Here is a 17665-nt window from a genome sequence, read left to right on the forward strand (position 1 = left end):
GACAACGTGAAGCGCAAACGGTCGTGGTCGAAGCCCGCTGAAGCGGCTCAGACGGTGGCCAAGCCCTCATTAACGGCCAGGAAGGTTCTGCTGTGTGTTTGGTGGGATTGTCAAGGAATATTCTATTATGAGCTGCTTCCCTATGGCCAAACGCTCAATTCGGACCTGTACTGCCAACAACTGGACCGCTTGAAGGTAGCACTCATGAAGAAGAGGCCATCTTTGATAAACAGAGGCGTGTCTTCCATCAGGACAACGCCAGGCCACACACTTCTTTGGTGACGCGCCAGAAGCTCCGGGAGCTCGGATGGGAGGTTATTTTGCATCCGCCGTATAGTCCGGACCTTGCACCAAGTGACTACCACCTGTTTTTGTCCATGGCGAACGAGCTAGGTAGTCAGAAGTTAGCCACAAAAGAGGCCTGTGAAAATTGGCTATCCGAGTTTTTTGCCAATAAGGAAGCGAGCTTCTATAACAGGGGTATTATGAAGTTGGCATCTCGTTGGGAACAAGTCATCGAACAAAACGGCGCATATTTGACTTAAAACAGATGATTGTAACTAATTTTATGAACAAATGAAAATTCAAAAAAAAATACCGCAGGACTTTTTTGGCAGCCTAATATTACCTTCAAAACGTAATTGTACGAAATTGTACTTCTGAGGTAACTTGTAAAGAAAATAAATGCTTTATCATTACCAGCGGGAGTAGCATCAATTACTAGAGTGTGTAGGCATCATCCATTGGGCGGAGAGGGGTGTTGTGTGATGTGTTATGGGTGGAGATGGGTGGGTGTTATGGTCGAACATACCACGTAGAAATTTTTGGGAGGTTGGATACTGACAATATAAGTTATCTGAAAATGTCCAACATTTGAAATAAAATTCTTTTTATTATCAAACTAGCTGACCCGGCGAACCTCGTACCACCTACAATTTTATCTATATATATATGAAAATGGATTTCTGTCTGTCTGATTCTTATGGACTTTTGAATTACTGAACCGATCGACATGAAAATTGGTATGTAGGGGTTTTTGGAGCCGGGGAAGGTTTTCATGATAGTTTCAGACCCCTCCCCCTCTCTTAAGGGGGGTGCTGCCATACAAATGAAAGACAAATTTCTGCACAAATCGAAAACTAATCAGGCAAATGGAGCCAAATTTGGCATGCTAAAGTTTTAGGGAATACGAAACGTTTCTATGGTGAATAGACACTCCTCCCCTCTTTCTGAGGAGGGGGAGGGAATGCCATACAAATAAAGCATACAGTTCTGCACGATTGAAGAACTAATCAAGCATACGGAACCAAATTTGGCATGTGAAGGTTTTAGGGGACAAGAAACATTTCTAAGGTGGTTCAACACTCCTTCCACCTTTCTAAGGGGGGAATGAAACACAAATGTCTGCATAACTCGAGGACTAATCAAACAAATGGAACCAAATTTGGCATATGGAGGCAAGTATGGAGAAGTTCATTCGCTCATTTCTCCACACCTGATTATAAATGATTATAAATCACTCTTGTATCTGCTTGGAATAATCATGGCGAAAAGAATGCAGCAAACAATCGTGAAATTGCACGATGAATCATTTTACACTCCCCGACCATCTTCAATCGGGACTGATAGAAAACATAACAAAACAAGGAGTGGAAAACAACATTCAATGAATGAATATTCTTTTGGAAGGATCGCACGAAACAAAATAACAAGTGAGTCAAAATAGATTGAATCTGCGTGTATGTATGATTTTATTTTCCCTTGTACTCCTTTCCTTGTCAGCATTGAAGTGCACATGAAATCCTCCTTCCTGGTCATCAATAACTTGCGTTAATATGGTCTTTTGCGTTGGCTTAGATCGTTTCATACTAGAAACAAAAAAATGCCATTGCAATAGTGCACAGGAAACAACTCGATTTCAACAATCTACCTATATTCTGCCGCGATCGAGGCTCAATGATTGCTATTTGAGTGAAAAACGAATGATTTTACAGAGACACTCGCTGGCTCAAGCAAATGAGGCAAATGAGGGGATGCAAAAATTTCTGAGAATAGAAGAGCGGAATCGAGACAGTATTTTTCAGTTCTAATCGAGAATGAACTTTACGAAGTGGATAGGTGAATGTTTTCTATCTCAAATAAAGTGAGGCATAAACGGAGAATAGAAGGGTGAGCTTTATCTGTGAATGAGTGTTGTTGAACGAATTTCGATGCGATTTTGCCCATACCAGTATGGAGGTAAACGTTTCTATGGTAGTTCGACACTTCTCCTTCTCTCTAAAGGGGGGCTCCCATACAAATAAATTTTGGGCGGGGCTAAGTTTGCCGGGTCAGCTAGCACTGATATAAATCATTTCGAACACTCAAGTTCCCACAGAAATTATTTTTATGTACGTAATCTATACCTGATGTAGACTAAGACGCATCAATCCTGATACTGACTGTTCAAATCCGTTGCTCCGTTCTTGAGTTAAATCGTGAGGAACGGACACCAAATCATTTTTATTTTTCTCGATCAAGTTTATAGATACATAGTTACCTCCACTTGATTTATTTGAAACTCATTGTTGAAAAAAAAAATATTTATTTGAAGTTCTTTGTGAAAACATAAACATAAACGAAACATAACCATTATTGAATTGAATGCATGGTGAAAATAAAATCAATTTTCATTTGAAATTCATTTTGAATTATTTTGAAGCAATTGTTTATTTTTCTTCCTCATCTTGGATTTCGGTTTTGAGGATTCCGACGCTTTGCCTTGGAGCGCTGGTGCTTCGTTGCGTTGTTTTGGGGTTCGAAGAGACAGACGATGATTCCATGAAGCTAGAAGTCTGCCAGTTTTGCAACTTGGTTGAATTTGTTGGTTGAATTCGTGCTGGAGTTTGTGGCTTCCGCAAAATCAAACAATAGGTGGCTTAGATCTTTGAGAGTCATACCATAGAAAGCTTTGTCCAGTGCTCTGCAATGGTTCGCCAGATCCTCAGATTGCTCACTCGTAAATACTGGTCTGAACCGCCTTAGGTACTCGCTTGCACATTCCAGCAAATGTAGAAATGTCAATAAAAAAGACTCATGACCGCAATGACCGCAATTTATTGTTGTCTCAAAAGAAGTCTGAAGGAGGGTTCCTTATTGCCATAATTGCAAATTTCACTTCTGGGGAACTTAAAATTAACATAACATAAATGAACTGAACACGCATAAGACAAATTTTCAGTGATCAACGAATTACACATATTTAGCTCCTGTGTGTTTCCATCCTGAACATGCACTAAAAAAGTCGTATTAATATTTTTTTTCTCAGGCGGCAAATCGAATAGTAGAAAAACTGAAACCAGAGGCGAAATTGATTATCTGTGACGACTTCAATCGAAATAAAGTGAATTCATTCCCGATAACGATAATGAATACATTCTTCTTCCAGTCATCAGGAAGAATGAAACTCCAGATTTTATATTTGAAGAAATTGCATATCTTGGTTTTAACTCAAAATTAATTGAATTGAATACTCAATTTTCATACAAAACAGACAATTGCCCATCGACTGGGAAATTGGATAAGTATTGGAATTAAATAAGACGAATTTTTAAGCAATCAAATGTAGCCTACAAGCTAAAGAATGGTAAACTACAATAAACAGAGAAGAAGAAATGCATTTGCCATTCCAGAAACTATTCCAGAAAATTGGAACGGAACAAAGTCTCTTAAACTGGGTCAAATCGCGAACAAATTGTTCATTTTCAAAGTTCTCTCTCAAATTCACTATAAGTTACTTCGGGAGTCCCGCAAGGCCCTCATCTTGGTCCTCTTATCTCCATACATTAATGACACTTTCTTCGTTCTCAAACGCACCAATGTACTTGTGTATGCCGACGACATGAAGCTTTAGCGAAAATTGAAAGTTAAGACGACAACGAAGCATTCCAAAACGAAATAAGTTGATTCTCTACTTGGTGTTGTGAAAATCTTCAAAAACTTGATGTCAAAAAATGAATTTCTATAAGATTTATTAGCAGAAAAAACATGTACCGAATATCGTAAAACGTCTTGAAAACCAAAATGTAGAAACATGCGAAATAGTTAGAGATCTAGGCGTCATACTGGATTGTAAACTCACATTGATAGGACGCTACAACTCTGTAATAAATAAGGCAAATAGTGTGTTAATCTTTGACGAAAGCTGTTCATGTAACTCCCAAGATGCATACACTACAAAGATATCATGGTTCTATTACATACAGTGACCCTCAACGAAAAAATCCACATGAAACATCACCATGTAATGTGACTTAAATGAACAATGTTTGTGATTTGTTTTTGTATTATAACAGTAAATAAGGTATTTAAACAGAGATTGAAACAACAATGTGGTCAATTTATTCTTAAATCAAAGCTTGTGAAGCATATTATTGAAATGTATCCATAAAACAACTCAACAAGAAAAAAATCCACTTTAAATACTCATAATAAAAACGTTCTATCAGCCACAGATCCCAACTTCTGTACTTTGCCCAACTTTACTGTACAGCACCTCGACTGATACTATATTTTGCAGCAATTTTCTGTTGTAATAGATTGTCTCTTACCACCAAATTTTGGATGAGAATCGACTCAGACTCCAGTAAACCTTTGTAGTTGACATTATAGAAGGAAATTTTGATTGTTCTGAACTGCTGCATGAATTTTAATGTCCCAACGCGAACTCTACGAAGCTTTCCCACCATCAATCAGGCATTGCACAGAACTGGTTACGAATAAAATGGCTCATATGGTCAATTTGTAAAGCAGTAAAAGTAAAATTACTCGATGGGTGACCTATAGAAACGTTTGCCTTCGGGCCGCTCTTTCCGTATCCTTATTCCTAATCAAGCATCTCTCTCTTCAATAATGCAATGTGTAGTTCATTGCACACCTACATATAGCACATGAAGCGCAGCATAAACGAATGACATCGAAGATGGTATAACACACAAACCGATTCCGATATAATTATCATTCCATTTCCTACAGTTTACCGAGCGATATCGCGTGATAAATCAGTTGATAAGGTTGCAATCCAACTGTTTGAATTCCAAGTATTTTTATTTCCCAAGTGTATGAATCCAAAGGGTCTCTTCGAGGACTATTGTTCCTGTAAATATGAAGTATCAACATCGAGGCCTTCTTCAGTCAAATGATCATTCATTTCCTCAATGGTGTGATCCACGTACAGTTTTATGTTTGTAACATTATTGAAGTTTCTAACAAAAAAACAGAACAACAAATTATGCAAACAATCAATCACATGGTACGTATGTAGGGAAGCCGCGGGTAATACGGACAGTGGAGGTAATATGGACAGGTGGTTGATTTGTATAGTTACATTTTGAATGTCAGATTTCTGTTGATGAGAACATCTTCTACATGTTATTCTACAATATTTAAGCCACCCTATGGCAATGAATACTGAAAAAAGGGAAACAAAAACCGAAAATCATACATGATTCCGCGTGTGGTTGTTGTTTTAGCTGCTTCGATATTAAGCATTTTGAGTTGTTTAATATAAAAATTCAATTCGCTGATGGTTATATTTCAGTTTATGAGTTAACAGAGAAGCGATATTAGGTATGTACGGGAAAGTAAACTCATTTTTGAGTGGAAAATTTGAATTATTGAACTAATTGTACTGATGGGGTAAAACGGACAGTTGCCAGTGGGAGTGAGATGGACTGTGAAAAGTCTGCTCAATCTATTCCTAAGAATGCCCTGCGTCTATAAATGGAAATAAAATCGCCAAATGTGGATTGTTTAGAAGTTGACTGGAACCTTTCTGTTTTTCTGTATTTCTGTCTTTCTGTCTGTCTGATTCTTATGGACTCGGAAACTACTGAACCGATCGACATGAAAATTGGTATGTAGGGTTTTTTGGGGTCGGAGAAGATTCTTATGAAAGTTTGAGATCCCTCCCCCCTCTCTAAGGGGGGGGGGGGGTGGATGGGCGAAGGGGGGATTCCTGCCATACAAATGGCACACAAATTTCTGCATTACTCGAGAATTTATCAAGCAAACGAAATAAAATTTGGCATGTGGAAGTTTTAGGATGCAATAAATGTGTCTATGGTGGTTAGATACTCCTCCCCCCTCTCTTAGGGGGGGCTGCCATACAAATGTCATACAAATTTCTGCATTACTCGAGAGAATAATCAAGCAAATGAAACCAAATTTGGTTTATGGAGGTTTTAGAGTGCAACAAATGTTTTTTATGGTGCTTTGACACAGGGTGCTGAACAACTCGAGAACTAATCAAACAAATGGAATTGAACTTAGCATATAGAGGTTTTAGGGATCGATATACGTTTCTTTGGAGGTTCGACACTCCTCCCTCCTCTCTAAGGGGAGGCTACCATACAAATGGAACACAAATGTCTGCATAATTCGAGAGCTAATCAATCAAATGGAGCCAAATTTGGTATGTGAAGGTTTTTGAATATGAGAAATGTTTCTATGATGACATGAGGAGGGAGTCTGAAATGGAGAGGGGGCCCGTAAAAAAAATACACATATTTCAACCAAACATATACCAACCAAACATGACAATTGATTTATTTTAATGTGATAAAACGCACTCCTATATCTTCTTCTATCTATATAAATAAAAATGGATCACCGAATGTGTTGATAAGATGAAACTCGAGAAAGGAATTGTCCGATTCAGAGCTGTCTTTATTCTAGCATATTTTCTGTATCAAACATTTATTCCATGTAACGGAGAAACATGTTATTTGCAAGTGGTTCAAAAATCTTGAACGAGGATTGTGTCTGAAAATAATCTGATATTATAGTGACGAGTTCTGGTAGAAGTACTAGGATTTTTATAGTAAAAGGTAATTTTAAAGGGTATATTTTCTAATCAATGAACAGTTCTGCGATTGGACCTACACCCAAACTAGCGTTGACAGAAAACATGTCATCTTTGGCAGAAAAGATGCCATTTCCTGTGCATGAGAGTCGAATAACGAGCTATTTCAAAAGCATTTTTAAGCTTGTATGCGAGCAGACATCTCTTTCTGTTTTCTTTTCTCTTTTCATTTGGGATTGTGCAAAAAAAAAGTCCATACGACGTCAATGGGGATCGAACCAAGACCGGCTGGAATGCAAAGTAACTTTACACGACCACGCTATCCACATAGCTGCCAGCGCTATTATAAAGGAGCGTGATAATATTACACCTCATCATAAAGTGAAGTTGGAAGGTGTTTTCTAAGGCGATAAAGAAGAACATGAACGAGAATATATCTTTCTCTGTCTGTGCCGTGTCTTTGACAAACTATACGAAAAGCTTTCATTTAAATGTGTCTCCTGTTTCGCTCCCTCATATTAGCTCTGGCATATATATTATACAAATGATATACATGTATTGGGGAGTAGCAAATTTTATGTTATCTTTCAGCTCATTTAATGTAATAAATCGGGATGCCAGAACATGTGCTAAAAATTAACTTTGGGTGTATGAACGTGCGCTTAGTAAAAAAAACGTGAATGTGATATCGAAAAATAAATTTTGGGCGGGACGAAGTTTGCCGGGTCAGCTGATGAATTATAAAAATAAATTAGAATCTGTTAATGCGATGCTGTGATTGGTTGATATGAGTAATTTTCGTCAAAAATCGAATGGCACGACCCAATTGGTTTTTTTCGAAACCATTTTTTTTCAGCTGGTGGTACCGTCATCGTTACTTTAATTTGCTAATTTGCGTTATTTAATATTTGAATGACCCGTAGTTGAAAAATTAACAAATTTGACGTTTTTGACATACTTAGGAACGGAATAAAAATGTTTCTCATTTTTTTGAATTTATCATCGTTCATTCATATAGAAATCACCAAAAAAATAACGTCCGGCATCAGTACGAAAAATTAAAACCTGCACAAAAGTGTAAAAACAGTCGATTTGCACTGCTGTTTCAACTTACCCAGGACATGGAGGCGATCTGGCGTAGTGGAAACATTCATACCTCTTACGCTGAGGGCTTCAATTCAATTCTCACTCCCGACATTCTTCCAAAAATGGAAATAAAAGTAACGAACCAGTCAGAAAGTGTTGAAAGTGACAATAATACAGAAAAAAACTTAAACTTAAACTTATTACTATTTGATTCGCGGAAGTGAAAATTCTGAAGATATTTTTAATAAAAAAAAAACATTGTTTTCGGACCGATTAAGTCAGCACGTAAAAATGTTCGTTTTGATTTCACGAACGACAAAAAGTAAACAAAGGCGCTGTTTGTGTTAAGACATTACAACATTGTGGTTACGACTGTCATAAGGTGGGTGAAAAAGTACTGTTTAGTGTTTACTGAAAAAAAAACATATCACTTCAATCCATCGTTTCTAGCAAAAGTAATGACTTCCGATTCGACTTACCCCGTGTTTCAACTTGCCCCGGTGTACCTTACATGGTGCTCAAAATACTGTGCTCACTAGACACTTAACCCGATGTCAGGTGAGTTGGCATATTTCTATTTGTGTGTTGTTTAGTCACCTTGTTATTTTTGAGCATTTCCTCGCCAAATCCGCCGGAAAACGGCCGATGATTGTGTGAGATACGAAGCTGATTAGGTCAAAGCACATTGTCTCTGCTACGTGCTGTGCGAGATCTCAGACGGCCTAACCAAATGTCACTTTGAGGCAGTTACACGAGAAAATCTCGCGAGCGCTAATGCACGAACACCTCTTCGTGTATACCGTTCTGAACCATTTTTCGGTTTCACTATTACTATAGAACTACATTTGAATTATAACATAATCGGCAGAAATCTTACAACACTACTCATTATCGTTTGTGTTTGGCGTTTCCTTAGCGTGAGCACGTAGAATTTACCCGTTCATAAATATTTAAATTTCTCCCGTGTTTCATCAGTTCTCATCGTCGTTAACAGTTTACTGTTATTGCTTGGTAAGTAAACTATAAAATATAATCAAGTGTAATGTAATTTTCGTCTAAAAAATTACAAAATAAAGTGTCCGAAATTTGAATTCAATCTGTCCGAAATTTGATTTAGTGTCCGAAGTTTGATTCTTATTCGCTTCATTTGAAAAGCATTTTATTCGATGATTTTTTAATGTTTTCAATCAAATACTAAAGTACCAAAGTAGAAAGCTTAAAAGCATATTGAACTAATTTGTTAAAAATATCAATCTAATAATACCTGTGCAGTAAGTTTAGATCTGTTTTCTGCATCATATGCCTTAAGCGTCCGAAATATGATTCAGAACGGTACAACACGTGTGCATCGTTCTCATCGAAACGCGACGAGGCATTCCTAACCGCATCACAAAATTTTACGTAACAGAAGAGAAAGAGCCAATCCCCAGCTCGCGTGCTAAAGCCCGGTCTCATCGCTTGCACACGGAAGAGTAGTGAAGAAGAAAAACAGGAAGTGGGTTATATCTATGGTATAACCGCAAGGGTGACGTAGGACTATCGTTGATTGAATGAATGAATATTTGGGGGACTTCGAAAACGAGAGCGATGGGGAAGAATAATCTTCAGAAGCTATCCTGTTAATTGCGATTGATTGAAAAATCACAAAACCAAATGTATTTGGTCACAGTGTTACATGGATAGAAAACATTAAAATAAACTCTTTCACATGAATGTATTTTTAAATTCCCAGAGGAACTGACAGATTATTTTCAGTAACGATTAGATATTTCTACAGTTTCCTCGATACTGGAAGCCCACCAGTGGTTAATGCTAACTCGATAACCATCTGTTAATAGCACTTGAATGAAAAATATTTGGTCACAGTGTTACATGGATAGAAAACATCAAAATAAACTCTTTCACATGAATGTATTTTTAAATTCCCAGAGGAACTGGCAGATTATTTTCCGGATCTTTCTCGATGCTTAATGGCATCCAAACGGAAAGAATTCCGCGCGTGTATGTGTGTGCGTGTGTAGCGGCTACTTCGAGATTTTCCCGGGGAACCGTTTGTGGCATCACTCTCCTCCTGATGAATTCCCTTCTGGCCTAAGGTGCACAAACAGGCTCTTGGTGACACCGTTCATTCGCGCTTTCATGATAAACGAAGAGCTTCACAACAACAGCGACAACATGCTCCAATCGCTGTTCAATTAGAACTGAGTTGATTTCCGACCGGCGCTCTCTTATATACCGATTGGTGATTTCAATAGCCTGTTTTGAAAGCAATTTTAAGACTATTGAAACAAGTTTTTGGATCAGAAAGTAACAAGTATGAAGTGTTTATCATACCATTTCGTTCAGTTGTTTAGGAACTATCAACGCTCAAAATCTCGGTCTTCGGCGTAACGCTTTCGTTTTCGAAACTTTGATTTTACACCCCGGTATAGAAATGAAAGACGAAATTTAAGCGCGCACAGGAAGTCTGCTCGCTCGGCTGTCTCCTGTCTCGCTCATTTGTTGCAGATAGCTCCCAATGACTTTGTGAGATGCGAAACTGGATATAGCAAAGCACACTATCTCTTTGGCGTGTTGTGCGAGATCTCGGAAAGTCCAGTCTCATATTTATAAGGGCTTTTGGTAGTCTTATTAAATGCGTACGCAAAGCTCAAAACCTTTAGATTTCTCAGTAGGTTAAACCATTATCTTGACTTGACTGATGAAATTTGCTAATTTTTTCCACTATCATCAATAGTTCCTTAGCCCGATTTTTCGTCGACCAGTTTGCACATTTTTCATTATAGTCTTCAAATCACCGATATTTGTACAACACCTCTGTGATGTTAAAAAATGACGATCCAAGAACTTTTGCTGGTTGTGTTAATGATAGAGAGAACCTATGGAACAAATAGTAAAAACAAGCTTATGTTCATCTCATGTTTCTCTCAAGAACAATAACAATCTAATGAGGGACATTCTAATTATTTCATAATCTCAAAAGAACCTAAAATTTTGGCGCATTCCACTGTGATATATTTTGCGTCTTCTTTGAGAAAATAAAATCGCCGGGATGCCAAAAATAATTACTGTCGCTTCCGTGATACAGAACAGCTTCCGTTTTTCTCCAGCTTCACTGCTAACATTTTATCCGAAAATAAGCTGTAATTAATTATATTTGCACGAGCACACGATTGACATATCCCACCTGAAGCGACTTCGACGACACAGAAGCCACCCAGACCGTATTGGAAATGAAAAACGTCACCACCAGGGGGGTGGCGAGAAGACCAGCAGTGTCCCAAATTCAATTTCAACACGAGAACAAATCACTCGATGCTGCGACGACGCTTTGTGGTATGGTATTTTTTCCTCCATTAATGATAATTACTTTCTCCTCGACGAGAGACGAGCCTTCGGCAGAGAAGCGGATAGTCAACGTGGAGGAAAAACTACCACCTCTTGGCCCTTATCAACGGTCAGCCATTTGGCTCTTGAAAGGGAGGGAAAAATGATGTAATTACTGGTTTTATGGGTGGACGTTCTTTTCGATGCTTTGCTTTTCTTTATTATTCCTGCTCCACTTCCAACACAAATCCGCCCCGTAATGGTTCGTTGTGGTTTTAGCGTTTGATCTTGAGCTCAAGTTTTGCGTTCGTGGGGGGAAAACGTTTGTAGTAAGTGTGTGAATTATGGACCAGTACTTACCCTAACGTTGTCATTGTGACAATCGTGTACCAGAAAGCTGCTGGGATAGAAGTGAAGTTTGTACCGTCTACGTTTTTCTCGGCGTAGAACATCACAGTGGCAAAGATGATGATGGCCATAGCGAGAGAGAACACGAGGAAGCCCAGTTCGGAGGCGCATGATTTTAGGGTGTACCCCAGAATCCGCAGACCTTGCGAATGGCGGGAAAATTTGAAAATTCGGAACACGCGAAACACTCGTAGCGTCACAAATGCACCGGACACGTCATCGTTGTCGGTGATTCCGAGCCCGATGTAGTAGGGCATGATTGCGACCACGTCGATTACACTCATCACACTCCGGACAAACTTGCACCGATTGGGGGCGGCAAACAACCGAAGCAGATATTCAGCGGTGAATATCATCACACAAGCCGTATCCAAACAGAAGAAGACAATCTTGTAACGTTCGCCGCAGGACAGGGTTCCGGCACGGCCCGGACGCAACCCGCAGGGAACCGTCTCGACCACGTTAGCCATCACAGATACAGCAATGAAGAAGCCCGTAACATAGTAGAACACGAGGGCGGCAGTGGAAGTATGTGGATTCTCGAATGCTCGCCACATCCGCTGTCTGATGTTGGTCAGCTGCTGCAGATTATTATCACTATTCTCCGACAGTTTGTCGTCCATCAGTCGTTCGGCGTTTTCGCGTTTTCGATCCCGATAGTCTTCGTAACAGCAGTCTCCAATCACGTCCGGCATGATACCGAAAAATGCTAATTCTTCATCGTAGCTGAGCAAACACTCGTGCCGAGGATAGTGTAGCTTACCAGTGCGATAGTAATTCAATATGTGTCTAAAAATATCCGGATCGCGGTCGAAAAAATATTCTTTGCTATCCTCATCGTAGAAAAAGTCCCGCTCGTTGGAACCGAGCAGTGTGTCTGGGTACTTCTCAACCGTGGTTCGCCACGTTTCAAACCGTCGGCCGGAAACATTGATGATCAGCTTCTCGTCCTCCGAGCGAAGGCGGTCCTTGAATACGGGTGGTGCTGGTAGGGGATGGGATGCTATTGGAACCCACCCGATGGCCGCCGCCCGTGCAAATGGCAACCAAGCGGCGACCGAAGCCATACTATTCGGTGGAATTTTTCAATGGTACCCCAATGTAACCCGAGGAACGCCGCGGTGAGTTTCTCCGCACACAGAGCTGAGCTCACTAGTCGCGGGTTGGAGTCCCGTTGCCACCAATCCTCCTCGAAGTCTGCTGCAAACTGCCCAAAAAACAGAGCCGGACGATGAATCCGCTATACGTTACACTGTCACTTCTGCTCCAAATTCAATTATGACATTGGGTTCAGAAGGTTGTCGAAGAGAAAAAGAAAATCTCCACGCGTCACTTCCAATAAATCACCGTTTTCCTGTAATTACTTTCCCTCGTTCTCGCTGGCCAAGATAAATCGTTTTTCTCACAAACGTTTCTTGTGGCTTTGTTCGAGAAATAAAAAGCTTCTCCCGTCACTCCCCTGGGGGCAAAAAGTATACAATTCCAAAGCCCACGCGTGGATACAAATCTCAACTTTCCATTCACTTAACGTTGCCGTCTTTTGATTCTCGTCTCCTTCCGCCCACAATGATTACACCAAAATGTGGCCTAAGCAGACGTGAAACGATGAGATGCGCAAATTAACTGGATTTGTGCAAAGTCTACATGTTTCAGCATTTTCTGCCACTTCGTCCGAGATTCCACCACAAAACTCCACTAATCACACTTTCCACGGGCTTTGTTACATTATACTTGTAATGCAATTCTTTCCAGCGAAAACACACTTTTTGGCATCGTGTTTTGTGTCACTTGAAAATTCGGTCGCTTCCGTCCAGCTTGGAAGTTTCCCCTAACTAAGCACCACTGACGTGATGATAAATCACTTTCATCTTCGCTCAATTCCCCGCATTCAGTCGCTTCAAAACACGTGGTTTGAATTTTCGCTGATTATCCTCGAGGGTTTGCTATTGGTTACTTCGAACAAGAGAGGCATCTCCACTCGAGACCTTCATGTTGTTTTTTTTCGTTACGCGTTCATTGCTACTGTCGAGTTTTTCCACCGTGTTGATCCACCCTGGTGGTGGAAAAATTCCGATTTAAGCTGTCATAAGCTCTAACGATGCTGAGTTTCAATTCCGGTGGGCCGCGTTGGGATTCGGTGGCAAACAAGAAGTAAATCAAACGGATGTACACACCGTTGCACACCTAGACTCTTCGGCGTCTGGTGCACCTACCCGGGAGGGTGGTCCGTTCCGTTCTCCGACACCAGCTCAAGCCACGAGGAAGCCCAGTTACGATTCCACCACTCTACCGATTGGGGCCCTCATCTCAGGCCACGGGCACTAGTGGTACTTGGACGTTCAACAGTCTGGAAAAAAATGAAACAATGGGGGAGAGAGAAAAACGCCATTAGTATCATTTGTCACAGCCATGTTTATTATTGCGTGAACGGTGTGTTTTTTTTTCTTCTGTGTCAAAGTGCTCGCAAGCGTAAAATCATTCAGCTTGGGAGATGCTTCATGAAGCCTTTTGGGCAGGTGATTCATTCGGAAAACATGATGAACACAAACCGCAGGATGCGCTGTCGTCGGAAATCCTCGCAGGAACAGCCAGGAGTTATTTGCTGAACAATAAGCCAGCCATTTGCTTGAAATTTTAATTGTGATTTTTGCGCAGCATTAATGCAAGCTGATCATAACTACTGTTTGTATAATTTATTTATATAAATAAGAATGGAGGGCCAAATATGTTGGTAAGTGGAAACCCCGAGGAAGGGATTATCCGATCCGTCTTTATTTTGATGTATTCGTCTCTTCCTGTAGCGGAGAGAAAAATCGGAAAATTTTCGGAAAACTCTGGAGAAAGGTGGAAAATTCGAAAAATTGAAGTCCCATATGTTCTACAATAACATCATGATAACGTTGTTAATCCATTTGATGTTTGCGCTAACGAAATTGATCATTGTTCGAAAGTTGTAATGGATTTTCAGACGACATAACGCTTTCCTATATATTATATGTATAAAAATAAAAATGGAAGACCATATGTGTTGGTAAGCGGAAAACCCAAGGAAGGGATGACCCGATTTAAACTGTCTTCATTTTGCTGCATTCGTCTCTTCCCATAGTTCAATATAACGGAGAGAATAACGGAGAAAATTGTCAGGAAACTCGGAAAATTGGGTTCTACATTTACATCTTAATAAACGTTGTTAGATTGATAAGAAAACGTGAATGTTCGAAAGAATTCATATAGAAACAATATTTACGGTGAGACGAAGTTCGCCAGGTCAGCTAGTTATATATATTTCCGAATATTTAATTCCTTATAACTTTTATAGTTATGTAGCATACAGGCTAACTTCAATGCAATTCCTCGTTAAAATCATCGCGACCCAATTCCGCATTCCTAAAATCCCAAACAAGCATAACCACTTTTCCGCATACCACATTAACATCCGTGTCTAAGACTTTTCCGCTTTCTTCTCTAGCAACTCTCATCATAACACAGGTAAGCTAAACGCTTCAACCTGAGTTAAAATAATGAAGGAATTTCCGTAAAATAACCCTCATGGAATTTCCGCTAACGACCTTCAAACTAACAAATAAATAACCCCCGCTAAACGCTAATTATGATGCGCCAACTGTCCCAACATTTCCCATTATGCGACCTTCAATAAAATAACTACAATAAACGTAAACACCCCGCTCGACGCTTGTCGTAAACAGAAAACAGAAAAACCGAAAACAAGTAAGCAATAAACCTCACGGGTAGGAAATTATGTAACTGCTTTAGGCGAGATCGTAAGATAGTTGATAAGAGATAATACAGTTCAGTTCAAATCTTACAAGAGTAACGTCGTTATTCCCTAAATCCGAAATCCCTAGTTTGTAGGGCAAACGGGTTGATCTGATCGAGTGAGTCCCAAAGGTAAGAAAGGACAATAACAATTATAAACTTCTTTAACGTAAATATTTTGAATTTTGATGACATTCCAGTACATTAACCGCTGCCCAATCATAACTGAATGGATTTCCGAGCGAGCATTCGTCTATATACGGATTTGTGCGATTTCAATAGCCTATTTTACCACTCCGTTCAGCCTGCAAAGAGGTATTAACGTTCAAAACTTTGCACTCTAAGTGTAACGCCCTCTTTTTCGAAACATTGACTCCGGTACAGAAACGAAAGACGTAGTCCCACGTAAAAATCATAATTGTATCTTGGAATCTTTACTGTTGAAAGTTAGAAGCTGAAGTTATTGCATAGAAGCTGGAACCTTGAATCTTTAATTGGAACGTTTTGGCGTCACTGTTTTTAGGGTCTCTATAAGAGGACCGTTTGACAGTACACGCAATGCAGGGCTGCGTCGAGATGGAAGATATAAAGCGGACCTTACACGGTCAATATTGTTGACAATATGATGACATTTGAGAGCATAATGACCGCTGAACACAGCCGACGACGCAGAAATCCGGATTTTCTGATTTTCGAGCACCAAATTTCATATAAATGCATGATGTTGACGTTTTACCTCACGGACTTCGAGACTGAGTTGCCAGATTTGCTAGCGGACAATTCATTTTTGTTAGTCTTTTTTGCGATTACAATTTAAATTTATAAACTTCTGAAATTGTAGGAAGCATAAATGAAAGTGTTTGGTTTGGAAAACTGATACTTTTAATAGCAAAATACGGTACTTATCGCGATACAAATCAAAACCTCAAAGTAAACTGACAATGTGATGGTGAGAGAGTGGATGAAACGTAACAACGTTTTAAGAGGTCTTTAATGTTGAGCTCGGTCATTTTTTGCGCAAGAAAGCGGGGCAGCCACTTTAGTCTAACTTGGGCGTTTCTTCACACTCGGCTATGAAATTTGTAGAATGAGATCTGGGAAATTAATAGGCGGAAAAACAACATGTTTTAATTCAAGATACAGTAGAATCCCGATTATCTGCGGAATAGTCGGGCAAACTCACCGCGCATAACGAAAATCGCGGATGACTATTAACACGTTAAGCCCCGATTTTTTGTTGCTGCGCTTTCCATTCAACCCACTTCAAGAGCGTTGGCACAATATCAATGTCGGTCCCAGTTCCCAAAGATACTTATTTTATAAACAGAAAATAGTTAGCAATTCGACTAGGAAGTAGTCACATTTTGTAAAACATCCGAATACAAACCGTATATTACGCTGTCAAAAAAGTCCTGCGGTATTTTTTTTAATTTTCATTTGTTCATAAAATTAGTTACAATCTTCTGTTTTAAGCGCCGTTTTGTTCGATGACTTGTTCCCAACGAGATGCCAACTTCATAATACCCCTGTTATAGAAGCTCGCTTCCTTATTGGCAAAAAACTCGGATAGCCAATTTTCACAGGCCTCTTTTGTGGCTAACTTCTGATTACCTAGCTCGTTCGCCATGGACAAAAACAGGTGGTAGTTGGTGGTGCAAGGTCCGGACTATACAACGGATGCAAAAGAACCTCCCATTCGAGCTCCCGGAGCTTCTGGCGCGTCACCAAAGAAGTGTGTGGCCTGGCGTTGTCCTGATGGAAGACAATGCGGCCTCTGTTTATCAAAGATGGCCTCTTCTTCATGAGTGCTACCTTCAAGCGGTCCAGTTGTTGGCAGTACAGGTCCGAATTGAGCGTTTGGCCATAGGGAAGCAGCTCATAATAGATTATTCCTTGACAATCCCACCAAACACACAGCAGAACCTTCCTGGCCGTTAATGAGGGCTTGGCCACCGTCTGAACCGCTTCAGCGGGCTTCGACCACGACGTTTCACGTTGTCGTAAGTGACCCACTTTTCTTCGCAAGTCACCATCCGCTTCAGAAACGGGTCGATGTTGCAGCGATTCACATGCGTCGATACAGTCAAAGATGTTTTTTTGCGTCAACGTGTGTGGCACCCATACATCGAGCTTCTTTGTGAATCCAAGCTTCTTCAAATGGTTAATAACGGTTTGATGACTTATCCCCAGCTCTTGGCGGATGCTACGGCTGCTACTATGCCGGTC

General features: G+C 40.0%; 1 protein-coding gene across 2 annotated transcripts in view; it reads right to left on the bottom strand.

The window, feature by feature from the left end:
* Positions 1 to 17665, bottom strand: part of LOC129770687 (potassium voltage-gated channel protein Shal) — a 455955-nt gene that overhangs the window by 95390 nt on the left and 342900 nt on the right. For both annotated transcript variants that reach the window (XM_055773663.1, XM_055773664.1), the window contains exon 6: positions 11615 to 14009. In XM_055773663.1, the coding sequence (XP_055629638.1) occupies positions 11615 to 12729 (1115 nt within the window). In that variant the 5' untranslated portion in view covers positions 12730 to 14009. The remainder of the gene's footprint in view (positions 1 to 11614; positions 14010 to 17665) is intronic.

Source organism: Toxorhynchites rutilus, chromosome 2 (assembly GCF_029784135.1).
Source record: "Toxorhynchites rutilus septentrionalis strain SRP chromosome 2, ASM2978413v1, whole genome shotgun sequence".
NCBI classification, from domain to species: domain Eukaryota; kingdom Metazoa; phylum Arthropoda; class Insecta; order Diptera; family Culicidae; genus Toxorhynchites; species Toxorhynchites rutilus.